Genomic DNA, 16,218 nt, shown 5'->3' with positions numbered 1-16,218 from the left:
TACCCTAGTATCTCTCATCATAGCTACAGGCATGGAAACCCACATTCAGAACATAAAAAAAATTAAAAAATTTATTAAACAAATTGTACAAAAGGTATGTTTATAAACAAGTACTAGCTTATTGACCAGGAACCAAGTCATGACGTCATCGTCGACAGCTTGAAATTGGGACGTCATATCAAAAATCGAAGTCCAGAAACTCCAAGGAACAATCATGCCCAGTTTCATGAATTGGAAAAGCCTCAGGCTTTATTCGAAGAAAAACATCAACACTGGTAGGCTTGGTCCGAAATTCCTGGTCCAAAAATGGATTGGTATTCTATGTTGGAATTGGGGGAGGGGGCTGAATTAGTCAAGTGGCGTGATTTCGATTCCCTTGTGCATGACAAAGAGTAGGGTCGCCTATTCTACCTCGATGGGTTTCTCCGGGGTTCTTCAAGCGAGCGAATTATGAAATAAAATTGAACCTTATATGTTAGTACCAAAATGACCTAGTTTGTGGGCGTTAAACCCCAGACCTCTCTATTTTTTTCTATTCATCATTAGCATTAACATCGGCCACACATTTTATATTTTTATCGTCAAAACTAAACTTTGCCCACACCCTGGGCATCTGACTGATAGAGATGATGGTTCCCAGACGAATTCCTGCATGCATAACGAGTTGGTTTAACTTAGAACATGATTTCACTAACTGTAACACTGCCTTGTCAATATTCACCACATCACATAAACAAATTAAACCCTCGAACGTTTTACTGTAATTCTCGCTGATATACCCCAATAGTGTTTTGCTGCATTTACCATATTTGAATATCGTCAGCGATTTTAAAGGAATTTCAGGTTTTAGGAATTGTTCTAAAAGAGCGTCACAACCGATTCGCGACATGACACGACATTCGACAACTAAACCCGGATTGGCATTTTTAAATCGTTTCCACATTTCATTCGAGATTAGCGGCATTTCGTACTGTTTCTCGTGCAGTGAGTAATTTATAAAGATTTGTAAAACCTGTAACTTGGTTCTTCCCGGTGACATCAACTCTGTTAGGAGTTGTTCGCTCATCATAGGAGATCTTAAAGAAAGTTGTTTTAAATTCCTGAAGTGTGATATGATTTGTTTTGTAAATTCTCGAGAAGGTAAAATAGGTTCTCGTTCCGACCAACTACAGTCCGTCGGCCAAAATAAGTTGAGAGATTCCAAGTTTTTTATCTTGTTGTTTTGAAGCAGCACCTGGAATATATTGCCGCACCTGTAATTCTCCAGTGCGGGAAACATCGGCCACGAAATAATATTTAGCTCTTTCAATCTGTAGGCCTCCTCTATTAACTTCAACATACACTCGATCTCCTCGTATCCAGGCGCGTTACCATGGAGATGATAATTAGAGGTCATCAGCCCAACCTCCAAGGTCAGCACTTGAAGTCGGCAATTGTCTGTGATAGATTGAAGCAGCTCTTTTGTAGTCTTTTCCAAGCGTCCCAAATGGCCGCGTAATTGCAAATGCAGAATTTGGAAGAATTTTCCGAATGTTTGAATTAACTTTACTGTTTTGCTTGGCATCGCAGTATTGACATCCGAGGTATAGAAATTCGTGCTGCATCCAATCAGTTTTATGTTAGCAACGCTCCATAGTGACGGGTGGTTGAAGTAACCATGGAGACAATGACAGGTCAAGGAGAGGTTATATCGGTCTCCTAGCGACAAATGTTTCATGATATTCACCCATACAATGGATGGTAGTTCGCAATAATCAACTTCATGAACCTCCTCCTCCATCTGAAATGACATAAATTGATATGCGTTGTGACTATGGGATTGTCGATTCTGATTAAAATACAGCATTATGATTGGTAATCCGATTAAAATACAGATCTATGTTTCGTTTCTTTTTTTATGCTTTCGATGACCTACACTACATGAAGATCTTTCCCGTTGTACTGGAAGGTCGTGTCAGGGGTCGCACGAGCGGCTTTAGGCCCTATTACGCCAGACATGGATTAATCAATCAGCGTTGACGTTTCTAGTGGTTTACCTACAGTTACCTGCATCCCACACCAAGAACTCGCTTAACAGACCGTTTCATTGGCTAATCCCTCACTTAAACCAGAACGCGGGTTATAATAACAACTCTTCCAGGTCCTAGTGTAGTAAAGACAAGCAAAACGAAATTTTGAACTATAAAAACGAAACGAAATAGGATCTGTGTTTTAATCAGATTGGGTCTCCTCAACCGGAGCAAATAGTAATGGCGTTGTTGTTTTTTTACAAATCCCATTCCGCATTAGCAAATTATTATTTTATACACAATTTCGGATTACTCCATAATAGTCAGAAAATAGTGTTAAACTTCAAAATATTCGAGAATATTCGAGAAATGGTGTTTAACAACCACTCGACACAAACTAGGTCATTTCGGGACTAACATACGGTTCAATTTTATTTCAATAATTCGCTAGGAGGAAACCGTAGAACCCAGGGAAAACCCACGAGGTTGGACAGGTGACCCTACCCCTTGTCACACATAAGCTTGGAATCGAAACCAAGCCACTTGACTCAATGACGGACCGCATAATCTGGTAAATAAAGAATCACTCAAAAGCTACACAAAATCGATGTTTTTGACATGTAACATGGGGTCACGGTGGCTGAGTTAGTAAGACGCTGGTTCGCTAGCCTGGAGGTCGCCGGTTCGATCCCGGTGTAGGCCGAGAAAATTCATCGGGATTATCCGGCGTGGTTTTCCCTTGTCAGGGGTACAGGACGGGGGACCTGACAAGAACAGCTGTCTAGTCGTTCGGATGGGACGAAAACCGTGTACACATTGGCTTGTACGTAAAAAAACCCTTGGCATTTGGAATTCGATATAACATTAGGCCGTAGCCCCACTGTCCGGGAAAAGTTTCCCCCATAGCACACTCTATGGCGTATGCTCGTCTTCATTAGCCGTCGGAGCAGAACAGTAGGACGTTAAACCCCATTTCATTTCATTTTGACTTGTAACAAACATGGCTAATTACAATGAAGTACAGATTGTAATAATAATCCTAAAGACATAATACAATAGATACAAATTATTAACAAGCTTGTTTAGTAAACTTTACTTGACACAAGTACCAAATAAGTTAGGTAACGAGATAAGCTGAAGCGATTACCGTTAATTTGACAGCAAATTTTATAAAATAAATTTTCCGAAATATTTATGTGAAAATCTTAATTATTTCACAATTTAATATGCCATGTGATACATGTGTGTGATACTATGCATTGGACCAAATGAAATTGGGTTTAGCGTCATACCTTTCTGCTGCAAAGGACATTTTGCCCGGACAGCGGCGCTACGGCCTACTCTTACTTCGAATTCCAACTGTCAAGGGGTTTTTTTTGTGCACGACAATGTTTACACGGGACCGCGGTTTTTCGTCCCACCCGAAGGACTGACTATCCGCTGTCCCTTGCCAGACTCTCTTTTCTACACCACTTCCAAAGAGAGGAGGGGCGGAGAGCACGCCGAAAAAATTACTTTGAAATTTCTCGGCTAACATCGGGATCGAACACCGCTTCTCCCTTATGTAGACGGGACGCAATGAAATGAAATGATATGTAATGGGGTTTTAAGTCCTATTGTTCTATTCCGACTGGGCTAATGAAGACAGACATATACAGTGTGTCAAGGGATCTTTTACGTGCACGCCAATGTATACACGGGACCTATACACTAGACAACTGTCCTTTTCAGGCCCTCCGTCCTGGGACGCAATGAACCAATCTTAATTGGAAAACTGCTGTGGGTTACAATGTGTAATTAAATCGGTTAAATTTTATATCCGTTTGTATGTTATAGTCGATATACGTGAACGGACTAACATCCATGTAGGCCTACATAGAATTTACACAGCTAATAAGTGTACGCCTACAATGTGCTGTGCGTTTTACAAAATACGCCGCGCGTTAAAGAGAGCATGCAAAGAGAGGCGTAGTCTTTCGGATGGGACGAAAATGCGTGATACTGTGTTTATCATTGGCAACACATTAAAATATCCCTTATTGACAGTAGAATTCGAACGGCGCTGTCCGGCTTCATTACCTCGGTCGGCGCAGAGCAGTTAAGTAATGAAAAAGTTATAAACTTATTAACACGGGACAAACGTCCGCCATCTTACTTACCCTGAAACGATTATCTCGTGAAAGTAAGTGTTAGCTGTTATGGCCTCTTCGATCTCTACTTTTGTTTTAGTATGCTCTCAGTTTGTTCCACTAGGCCGAAATACTATTATCAAAATGGCCCTCTGATCACGCTGCATCATATAAAATATTTTGACAGTATATACGTTCTTTAAAAGTAGGCTACACCCAGTTGTCGATAGGTGAAGACTGAAGAGATAGATATGAACGCATTATAACTCTCAGTCGACTTGTCATTTCTATTTATAGATTTATCTATTTTTAGTATCTGAGCAGTTGAGGTTTTCTTTTGACCATATAGGGTATAAGAATTCATGTAGTAATACATTTCAGTGATCAACACATCGCGATATAATTGATTTCTTTAGAAATAAAGAGATATTTTGACCAGAAAAAAAATTTCTTTCAAATATATCCTGGATTTTATATTATATTTATTTAGTAGTGCTGGGTTATGTAGAGGGTCTTGCTTGTTTTTTCGTTGGCTTTTTTTGACAGAGAGAGAACTGCCCGCGCGCGAGAGAGGGGGAGGAGGTAACCACCCCGGAGACCGAAAATCCAAACAACAAACGGGCGAGAGGTCTGGTAATCATATACCAGAAGGTGGGTGGGGGGGTGCAAAACATCCCGGGGAGAGATCTGCCAGCCATACCAGCAGAGCGAAATTCCAAACCCACCGCGCAGTAGGGATATGCCATTTAATATGCCGGAATGTGAACTGCTAAAATCAAGGTGAGAGATTTTCAGGCATCCCGAAGAGAGAATTGGCACACATGAACCCAGAGAGAGACTGTCAATCATCTCGGGGAGAGATTGGCAGAGAGAGAGAGAGAGAGAGAGAGGCATTCCAGAGAGAGGACCGACACCCATGCCAGAGAAAGAAATGAATGAAATGGTGTTTAGCGTCCTAATGTTCTGCTCCTATACTGGGCTAATGAAGACGGGCATACGCCATACAGTGTGCTATGAGACAAATTCTGCCCGGGCAGCGGCAGTATCGCCTACCCTTATATCGAATTCCAACTGTCAGGGGATCTTTTAGGTGCATTCCAATATATACACGGGACCTCGGTTTTTCGTATCATCCGAAGGACTGGACAGCTGTCCTTGTCAGGCCCTCCGTTCTGCACCACTGACAGGGGAAACCACGTCGGAAAATCTGGATGAACTTTCTCGGCCAATGCAGGGATCGAACACCCGACCTCCAGGCTAGCGAGCCAGCGTCTTAACCACCTAGCCACCGTGGCTTCCTGTCAGAGAAAGACTTCCAGAGAAAGACCTCCAGGCAATCCAGAAACCATCAATATGACTGACTATATATTAAACTAATAGAAAAAGAGGTTGCATGTCTATGTTTAATATTGGATAATTACTGAAATAAAATGAAAATGAAATGAAATGGTGTTTAACGTCCTACTGTTCTGCTCCGACTGGGCTAATGAAGACGGGCATACACCAGACAGTGTGCTATGAGGGAAATTTGCCCGGTCAGCGGCACTATGGCCTACTCTTATATCGAGATACAACTGCCAAGTGAACTTTAACGAGGTCACCAATTTATACACGGGATCTCGGTTTTTCGTCCCATCCGAACGACTAGACGGCTGTCCTTGTCAGGCCCTCCGTCCTACACCACTGACAAGCGGAAACCACGTCGGAAAATCCCGATGAAATGTCACGGCCAATGCAGGGATCCAACACGCGACCTCCAGGCTAGCGAACCAGCGTCTTATCCGCTTAGCCGCCGTGGCTACCAGCGTCTTACCCACTTAGCCACCGTGCATGGCTACCAGCGTACTTACTTAGCCACTATGGCTACTAGCGTCCTACCCACTTAGCCACCGTGGATCCGGGTAGTTACTAATAGAAATGTAGATTACTGTCGACAGAACATCTCTTTAATAACCTACAGCCAGTACAGCCATTGATCCCAATAGATATTTTACCAAGACGTCATTCTACACACATACGATAATTTGTCCATAAAAGGAATTTTATCTGACATTTCATATTTAGAAGATTATTAGGCTGGAGATTTGGGCGAATCGAACTGACAATTAAAAGTCGGGTTCAACTTCTTTAGTTGGGGTTTCTTTTGGCGCCATTTTTGAGAAATGTGGCTGGTTGTGGGCCTGTTCAATGTTTAAACATACATTATGCAAGAGCTAAATCTACCTATTGCAGGTCGTTTTTAATTTTCTTAATTATTAATTAGACATTAATTAACTTATCCAGGCCATAATCAACTCTCGATGGCATTGGATTTCTCCGATATTAAATAGATTAGAACAGTTCAGCCATATTTTGATTTAAGCTAAAAATGGAAGAACGAGACTTAGCTTCGAAAAACCAGTACAGTGGTTGAAATTATTGCACACGTTTTGTGAAACCTTCAAAGGCTAATATTTTCGCTCGCAATAGAGTAATTTGAATCAAATTTTCAAATTATTCATTTTACATTATCTATTTTCGAACTATTATAGCAAGAATGGCTAGCTCGTTATCTAAATCTTACACAATGTATCTTTAAAAATTGAAATTAAACACACTCGATAATCCATGTTTGATCTACGAACGATAAAAATCACACGCCAATAAAGTAGGCCCTACATACGGTCTCGGTTTTTCCCATCCTAACGACTAGACACAGTTCCATGCTAAACCCTCCGAAGCTGCATCACTGAAGTATAATTTTTTAAAACCACGCTGTAAAATCCCTTGTTGACCAACACTGCAGCTCCACAAAAATTTGACAAAATGACTTCTGATACGGTAGACCTAGTTGTTTCTTTCGGGTGGCCTGTAAAATGATTTAATTTTAAACCACTGTCTAGGTCTATTTCTTCAGGTCACCTCCAGATTCCGTCTAGGTCGCCAAGGTGTAATCAATAAGGTTAGCGCACATGATTGTTCACGAGGTTAGGGTAAGGGTTAGGGGTTAGGGATTAGCGCTATAGACTTGTTTACAAAAGGAAATGAAATGGGGTTTAACGTCCTACTATTTTGCCCCGAACTGGGCTAATGAAGACGGGCATACGCCATACAGTGTGCTATATATGAGGGCTATTTTGCCCGGACAGCGGCACTACGGCCTACTCTTATATCGAATTCCAACTGTCAAGGGATCTTTTACGTGCACGCCAATGTGTACACGCGACCTCGTTTTTTCATTCCATCCGAACGACTAGACAACCTTGTTTTACATCTCGTGACCTTTGACCAAACTTGGAAGTGGGTATTATAAGGTCCATGGTATAACCAATAACCAATGGACATTGTCTGCGATATCACCTCGATGGAAGCGGACGTTAAATAAAGCTATTTCACACACCAATGGACCTTTATAATAAGCTACAATGTATTATAAGCTCGGTCAATGGTATAACTTCTGTAAACCGATTACGTAATTAATAGTCTACATCTATATATGTTTGTCTGTTTCTTTTATTTTCATTTTAACAAATAGTTGATTCATTATAATTTGAGAAAATGGGCAAAATAAACAAGTTGAAGCACGCGCTAAATAGATGTTTTTGTTGTTGTTATGTTGTTAACGGTAAACAGAGTTGCTAATCTCAACGTTAGATTATCCAGTCATAACATGCACGTGGTAGCTTAATTGATTATCCAGACTTTCAGACTACCATCGCTCGTTGCTACGCGATATTTGATTGGCCACTATTTACTGTACAACCAATAACTGTTGCTGTTAGATAAGGTAAATTTTAGGTGACATTAAACAAAATAGATTTACAGTGATCTCATCGAGGTGTCTAGAAAGAAAAGATTTTTTTATAGGAATTTAGAGACTAGATTGGTTAGTATTTATATTTATAACTTATTTCAACTAGTTGGATAGTTTAGAAAGGGAACCGAGCAGGTTTGAAAAGTATTAAACGTATATTTTGTTCATTTTCGTCGGTATTTTCAAATCGATTCACTTCAGAATTCTGCATCGTACTGGTCCAGTCGTAGTAATGATAGATCTAGTGTACAGCCGCGGGCATGACCAGGATTACAGGTGTGGCATAATTTAATACAAATCCACTATCAGGACTCATTTAATATTACAATGTTTCGTCATTTGAACGTACCATTTGTTATTGGTGGGTACAAATTATTCCGATGTTGTGTCAAGTTGGTTTTAAACGCGCCATCCATTGCTGGTAGGGATGGTCAAGGGACATAACTCGTGTATAATTTACTCGGAAGTAGACCACTGTTAATTCCATCTGTAAATTTATGAGCGGACATGGCTAGCTTCTATTTCATACAGCTTAAAATCTGCACCCTTACAATAAGACCCTCACTCACATCCGGAATAGTTTTCATTCACCATCCAATTGGAGTGTGGATGGCCGAATGAATGGTTAGCATTGTGCGCATTGCATCATAAGATCTGTCAAGTCATTGAGCCAACTGGTGTGGCTTCGATTCCCAGGTTGTACATGAAAAGGTCATTTTGGGACTAGAGTATGGTTCAATTTTATTTCAATAGTTCATTTGCACGTACATGTAGAGGTCATTAGCTGTGTGATAGGAACCAAAGGACCTGCAGAAACCCACAAGGTTGGACAGATGATAGTCATGATATTACTCCTTATCGCGTACAGTCATGAGTGGTGGAATCGAAACCATGTCACTTTTTGACTCAATGACAGACCGTATGATACAGTGCGGTGTGCTAAAAGCTCCACTTACATGTAGCAGTGTTGGAGGTTATATGCATAATGGAGCCACGCTTACTAAGTGAGTAAGACGCTGACTCGCTAGCCTGGGGGTCACATGTTGATCCCGGCGTTGGCAGAGAAAGTTCGTCGGGATTTACAGCGTGGTTTCCCCTTGTCAGTGGTGCGGAACGGAGGGCCTGACAAGGACAGCTGTCTAGTCCTTCGGATGAGACGAAAAACCGAGGTCCCGTGTATACATTGGAATGCACGTAAAAGATCCCTTGGCAGTTGGAATTCGATATAAGAGTAGGTGATTATAGTGCCGCTGCCCGGGCAAAATTTCCTTCATAGCACACTGTATGGCGTTTGCCCGTCTTCATTAGCCCAGTATAGGAGCAGAACAGTAGGACGTTAAACCCCATTTCATTTTATTTATATGTTTGTAACTCACTGGCTATACATATGTCCACCATTGTTTATTGTACACATTGGATTTAATTATTTTATATGTTTGGAGAGAACTTTTATAGGCCTTTGCCTGTTGTTCAATCCAATTCAGTTTATTGAATAAAATATTGTTTAAACTATCTTACAAACTAAAACAAATATGACGAACAGTTCAGTACCGTCGATGTCTAAACTCTACATTCAATTAGCTATTATTTTAAACACTAAACACATAGGACATAAATATTCGATTACATTTCCAATATTACTTGAACAAAGTTATTGTTCATTTCCAATATTACTTGAACAAAGTTATTGTTCATTTCATTTAGTATTCGTCATTCAGTGTCAATTAAAATTAACCGTATGTTAGTCTAAAAATGGGGGGGTTGGGTGACAGAATGGTTAGCGCGTATCATAGGCCTGTCATTGAGTCAACTGACGTGGTTTCGATTCCCCGGTTGTACGTATGGTTCGCCTGGCAAATCGCGTGAGTTTTCTCCGGGTCCTTCCATTTCCCCCCATTGCTAAAGACCTGCTAAAGTGGTGCGGGACGGAGAACCTGGCAAGGACAGCTGTCTAGACGTTCGCGTTCGGATGGTACACTAAACCAAGGCCCTGTATACACATTGGCGTGCTGGTAAAGATCACGTGGTACATGTAGTTGGAATTCGATATAATAGTAGGCCGTAGTGCCGCTGTCAAAATTTCCTTTATAGTCATAGCATGCCTGTCTTCATTAGCCCAGTAGGACATTTAACCCCATTTCATTACATATGTGCATTTATAATACATGTAACTAATAACGATTCGAGAATTTACATTTTTATATGATTTATTTCATGTTTTTTCAGGCTTTAAAAATGGAGCAGGTTTTAGGACAGCATCTCCTGCAGGCCACACAGGCCATGGAACAACAGGTGGATGCCGAAATTGAAAAACTGGACAAGTTTGACGAAGATGATTTTGAAGCATTGAGAGTTAAGAGGATGGCAATGATGAAAAAAATGGCGTCACAGAAACAAGAATGGCTGGCACAGGGTCACGGAGAATACACGGAAATCTCAAACGAGAAGGAATTCTTTGATGAGTGTAAAAAAAGTAAAAAAGTGGTTTGCCATTTTTATCGAGACAGCACATTCCGTTGTAAAATCGTGGATAAACATTTATATATCTTGGCACCAAAACATTTGGAAACCCGATTCCTGAAGCTAAATGCGGAGAAAGCACCATTTTTAGTTGAACGTCTGAGAATTAAAGTGTTGCCAACAATATGTGTTGCTAAGGATGGTAAAACAACAGACTATATTGTAGGTTTTGATGATTTAGGTGGCAAGGACGATTTTTCTACAGAGATGTTGGAATGGCGACTGGGAAATGCTCAGGCTATTAATTATAGTGGTGACCTTTTGAACCCACCAACAGATGATAACGAGGCTAAAGGAAGTGGCCGCAGTATCCTGGGTTACGCTCGCCCAACTCAGAAGAAAACCATCCGTGACGATGGTAATAGCAGTAGTGATGACGATTATTAATATATGACATGAAGTGCACAAAGAATATGCCTGCATTCTAAATACATACATACGCTACATTTCATACAGAAAATGTTCATACAAACAATAGGGGTGATGAAAAAAACATGGAGAACATGCACTGTAACATGGGTATCATTTAATCTTGTGTATCTAGCACTAATGTCTTCCACATTCATTCAATATCAAATCTTTGTTTAAAAAATTGTTTAAAAATAAAATCACCCAAAGTCATCTAATTTGTACTTGTGTCCAGTTTAAAGTTAATTTTGATAATGAATGTCCAATTTACAAGCGTTTAATATCTCAATCACTGTTAATAAGTAAACAACCCAATAGATTATTGATGTTTAATGATTAATATTTGGACAGTGGTCAGGAAATTAAATACTTGTAAATTTGACACTAATCATCAAATTTAATCTGTTAGATTTAAACTGGTCACAAGAATAAATTAGATGATTTTGAGTGATTTTTATGAATTTTTAAACAAAGATTAAACGAATGTCAAGAAAATTAGTGTTAGAAACACAAGATTAAATGATAGCCGGGTTACAGTGCTGGGATCAGACTTTAAAAACGGAAATTACAATCTGCCCCCCCCCCCCCCAAATTTTTTTTCTAAAAACTACATGTATAAATGTGATCATAAAATACACTTATTAATTGCTGGAGTTTTATTTTTCGTAAAGGCTTGATAACTGAACTTGTCACCTCGTTCTGATCTATGAGCTATTTATTTGTCAGCGTTTAGAGTATATAGCTGCACCTGGGCAGACGGACCCACAAGTGAAATATATAATGTGGTATCGTCTGCCAAAAAGCTGAAACTGACCCACTCAATAAAACCGAAAAGTTTTGTTTCATGAAAATGGAAAAAAGCCAAATTTCCCCTTTTGTGAAACAGAAAATCATCACCCTTATTACAATAATCAACCGTTATTATTGTATTATTTATTTCATATAGTGGTCTCATACATCAACATTGTCTGTCTGTACCATGTAAATATTAATGAGCTTCAGTCCATTTCACATTCCTTTAATACAAATTATAATAATACTTTCGACATGCAGATGCCAGATCGGAAAAAATGTAGCAGGTCCCATGTCATCAGGAGATTATCTGAATATTTGGTACTTAGTTAGAGTGAACAAACCCCTCTTAACTAAGGCACCTTAGACACTGCCCTGTCACCCCCAAGAACTAGTAAATGGTTCTATAATACAGACAGCTATTCACATATCTTGTGCGGTTTCAAAGGAACAGCCGTTTCGGTCTGTCCAGGGGTATTCTGGTTAATACATGTATATCACCCTTTTCTCTAATTTTCTTCAAGGAATATTTACATGGACCACATGCTAAAGGGTTGTGTTTAATACATGTCGTCAGTGAAGTGTCAAAAGGGTGTATCTAAGAATTTCTAAAGATTAAGAAATAGAACCTTTTGCATTTCAAAATTTCCACAAATCAAGATACAAAATTTGGACACATGATACCCAGAACAGTTCTAATTGGCGTAGAGATAAACAGCTTAGACAGAAATGTGCATATTAATTGTGAGATTTTAAAAATGCAAAAAAGTGTATTTGACTAATTTCCCGGGATACACCCTTTTGACACTTCACCGACGATGTATTTCATATTTTGGTTTCACAAATTCTCATTGTTTCTAACTCTGTTACAATAATTTCTGTAATAAACAAACCTGGAGATATAAGACACCTGTCACATATATTATCAGACAGAAATAATCACATAATGTATATATTATAATATATGTGTTATGTAATTAATTGTCCCTGACTATGTTTGTGACAGGTGCCTTCTATCTAGGTTCAGTAATATAGTTACATGTATGGTGCTTTCACTGCTTTTTGTTCCTTAAACAAACCAGCAGATTTGTTTGTGTGACTGCCATTTGTTTTTGTTAAATTTAAGATTCACGTCTAGAACACACCTTCATAAGTTACAGTATCATAGAAATTGTTTAATACCGGTATGTAATATATTATACAGGTCACAATTCTATGGAATACAATTACTGCTTATTACTGAGCGACGTTTCGACTAGGCTTATCAAGCAATGATAAAATATGAAAATATAACAAGACAATATATAGATGTACACAACAATACTTAGTTAATGGTGACCAACCAGAGATACCCTTTTAATTACAGGTATCTTAACATATCATAATCCTTAATTTAGGTTGCCTTCAAGGTAATCAGCAGTAATCATATTCCATGGAATCGTCACCTGTATAATACAGTTCAATTACTAAATGCCATTGAAACAATTTGTATAATAAAAGGTTAATAATACATTTGGAATGTTAAAATATGTGTACATGTATATAAACTATTCATTATTTATCTTTAATATTATATTCAAATTAAATTTGCTTTCATTAATCTGTATCTTGTTTTGAATGAAATGAAATGGGGTTTAACATCCAACTGTTCTGCTCTGCTCTGACCGGGCTAATGAAGATGGTCATAACATCCTACAGTGCGCTCGCTACATGTATGAGGGAAATATGGCCGAGAGAGGGGGGTGGTTTAACGTCTACTCGTCTACTCGACACAAACTAGGTCATTTCGGGACTAACATATGTTTTTTTAATTATATTTTAATAATTTGCTTGTGAGTAGGGGACTTTAGCAGTGGGAGGAAATCGGAGGACCCGGAGAAAACCCACGAGGTTGGACAGGCGACCCTACACCTTTTCACGTACAACCGGGGAATCGAAACCACGCCAGTTGACTCAATGACAGACTATATGATACAGCGCGACGTGCTACCCCCACCCTCCCCCAAGTTTAATACGTTTATTATTCCATCGTATATATCTATTTGATGTACATGTATTTTGAGATTGAACTGACATATAAAACTATTAACACTACTCTTATTTCCAAGCACAATGTTTGAGATCGTGCGGAACGAATTAAAATGAAATAAAATGGGATGTAACGTTTCTACACTGACTTGTCTAATGTAGACGAAGCGGAACGAACTAGTAAATATATTTAAACTAGATCATTGAAACTTGATAACAACTGTAGATATATTTATTAATAGATTCATTGATTTCATGCAGATATAGACCTTCACACTGCCTGCTGATCAAGCTCCCATCACACCTAACTAGTTCTCACTACGTTCTGGAAAATGTCGCCAAACGTCTGAAACTGTGTGCGATCGGAGTGAACGTAGTAGCAACTTGTTCACAATTTCCTCCGTTCTGCAATAAGACGGAGGGACAGCGTACTTAAAACGAGATGGACGGACTATGAACGGAATTGTCGTACTATGAACGGAAATACTAGAAACGTGTTAAACGTTACCGTGGTCGAGCATCAGTAAGTTAGTCGTTGTTTATTTATTCCGTTTTTTTCTTTGCATATCATTTATTTTGACTAGTACAGACAAGATAGACATAGTGTGGACTGTTTATGAACGAACTGGGGTCATATTATAGACACTACATGTATTTACAGATTCTACCCCGATCACAACTCTTTTTACGACTTTCTAGGATTGGGTATAGGGTGTTTCAAAGAAGTTGTTTGGTGTGATGGGGGCTTTATAATATGCATATAATGCCGGTCATGCAAGGCGCACATTGTGCTATATAAGCTATATAACAACAGCTGTAACTGCGCATAAACGTGTATTATATAAAATAAATATATTATATGACGTACATACAGAAATAAATCATATATACCATACAGACTATAGAACAACAGGTGTAACAGTGGATATTATACAACATAATGGACGGGAAACGTATTTTGTTATTGGCACTGATATATACTGCTGTAATTCAAGGTAAGATTACATCCATAGGTTTATTGTTTAATTAGTTCCATCAAATAAAATGAGGTTTAACGTCCTACTTTTCTGCGGCGACGTGAAGTTAGTTTGATGTTCGTTGTTCGGTATTCGCGAATAACGAACAACGAGCCAGTTTGTTGTTCGTTATTCGCGAATAAGGAACAACGAGCCAGTTTGTTGTTTGTTATTCGCGAATAAGGAACAACGAGCTGGTTTGTTGTTCGTTATTCACCAGATATGGAATTAGTAATATAATGAAGACACTTTTAGAGAGATTATGCTGGGAGTGGGTTTTCTGAAGTGGTATTTTATTTACTTTGGGGCCATACCCTGTCAGCTGAAACACGAATAAAAGTTGTCCGTCATATCTGAAATAAACCTCTCTATCGGGGTCAGTGGGGAGCGTTCTGAAGTACAGAAACAAGATGATATTCTCTTCTGTAGGGCATCTTTTACTTATAGGTCAACTGTGGCACCATTCTCACGAAAGAAGAAATTTGTCCGCTATACTTGAAACAAATCAGTCTTCTACTAGTTCTACCGGGATTTTGTGATTTGTTCAGCTTGTAACCCGTTCTGGAGTAGGAACCCAGGGAATTATTTGTTCTGAAGTTGTATTTTATTTACTGTGGGGTCATACCCTATCAGCTAAGAAAGGAATCAAAGTTGTCCGTCATATTTGAAATAAATCTACGTACTCAGGTCACTATATATATAGGGGGTGTTCTGAAGCCAGAAGCCAGGGGATTTTTTGTTATGAAGGGCACTTTTAAAGTTTGCCTTAGCAACGTGAACATATATAGCGAAAATTAGCTTTTTCCGCAAAAATTTGAATTAAATCGACTTTTCCCGCGATTTCGGGGGCCTACAGCCCAAACCCTATCCCTAACCCTAACCCCCCTTTTGTATATAGATCTATATCATCAGCTTCCATGTTGATCCATGTACATATATTTTGTATAAAAGTATTCATACGTATCTTCGAGCAAATACTGTTCATGTATAATTCTATTCATACCTCTCATAGTGTAAATATTTTCACATTTATCAAACAGCACATCTAATATATTTATTATCATTATGTAAAACATTTGTTCCGAATTTTATGCATGTTTGGTGTTGTTAAAAGGGCAAAATGTAAGAAAGGCCCCAGGCCTAATTTTCTACCATTTTGAATTAACCCCAGGGGATGTGAAACTTAAGAATTCCCATTCTGATCATCGGCCATTATGGTGCCTCCGTTAGGCATAGTGCCAATTTTGTCCGTGAGTTTAGAGACAACGGTCAGTTAGCTCCCCTACTAATATAGTAGTTGATATATATTTTCAGATATCAAGGCTGCTAAGCTTACAATAACACCATCCCCGAATCTACAGGCAGGTGCTACATCTTTAACATTACGGTGTTCAGCTGATGCTAACTCAAATTATACTGAACTAAGCGCTATTGGGATACACAAAGTGACCAAGGGATCATCATCATTAGTGGCGTTTACAACACTTGATTCGACTGGGTCGTTTATACGTGGAATTGGAATA

At 39.0% G+C, this 16,218-nt stretch overlaps 2 protein-coding genes across 2 annotated transcripts; one reads left to right on the top strand and one right to left on the bottom strand.

Annotated features, from left to right (window-relative positions):
- Positions 1-56: 56 nt before the first annotated feature.
- LOC126829414 (uncharacterized) lies at positions 57-4,388 on the bottom strand. Its single transcript, XM_050559315.1, has 2 exons — positions 4,169-4,388; positions 57-1,780 (listed from the first exon to the last, which is right to left on the bottom strand). The coding sequence occupies exon 2, from the start codon at positions 1,778-1,780 to the stop codon at positions 533-535; it is 1,248 nt and encodes a 415-aa protein (XP_050415272.1). The 5' UTR covers positions 4,169-4,388; the 3' UTR covers positions 57-532.
- Positions 4,389-7,913: 3,525 nt separating this feature from the next.
- LOC126829423 (thioredoxin domain-containing protein 9) lies at positions 7,914-13,253 on the top strand. The gene is made up of 2 exons (XM_050559330.2): positions 7,914-8,003; positions 10,158-13,253. The coding sequence occupies exon 2, from the start codon at positions 10,167-10,169 to the stop codon at positions 10,836-10,838; it is 672 nt and encodes a 223-aa protein (XP_050415287.1). The 5' UTR covers positions 7,914-8,003; positions 10,158-10,166; the 3' UTR covers positions 10,839-13,253.
- The last annotated feature ends 2,965 nt before the right edge of the window (positions 13,254-16,218 follow it).

This window comes from Patella vulgata, chromosome 8, assembly GCF_932274485.2.
Source record: "Patella vulgata chromosome 8, xgPatVulg1.2, whole genome shotgun sequence".
NCBI classification, from domain to species: domain Eukaryota; kingdom Metazoa; phylum Mollusca; class Gastropoda; family Patellidae; genus Patella; species Patella vulgata.
Note: the sequence above shows the minus strand (reverse complement) of the source record. Positions and strands in the feature narration are given on the sequence as shown.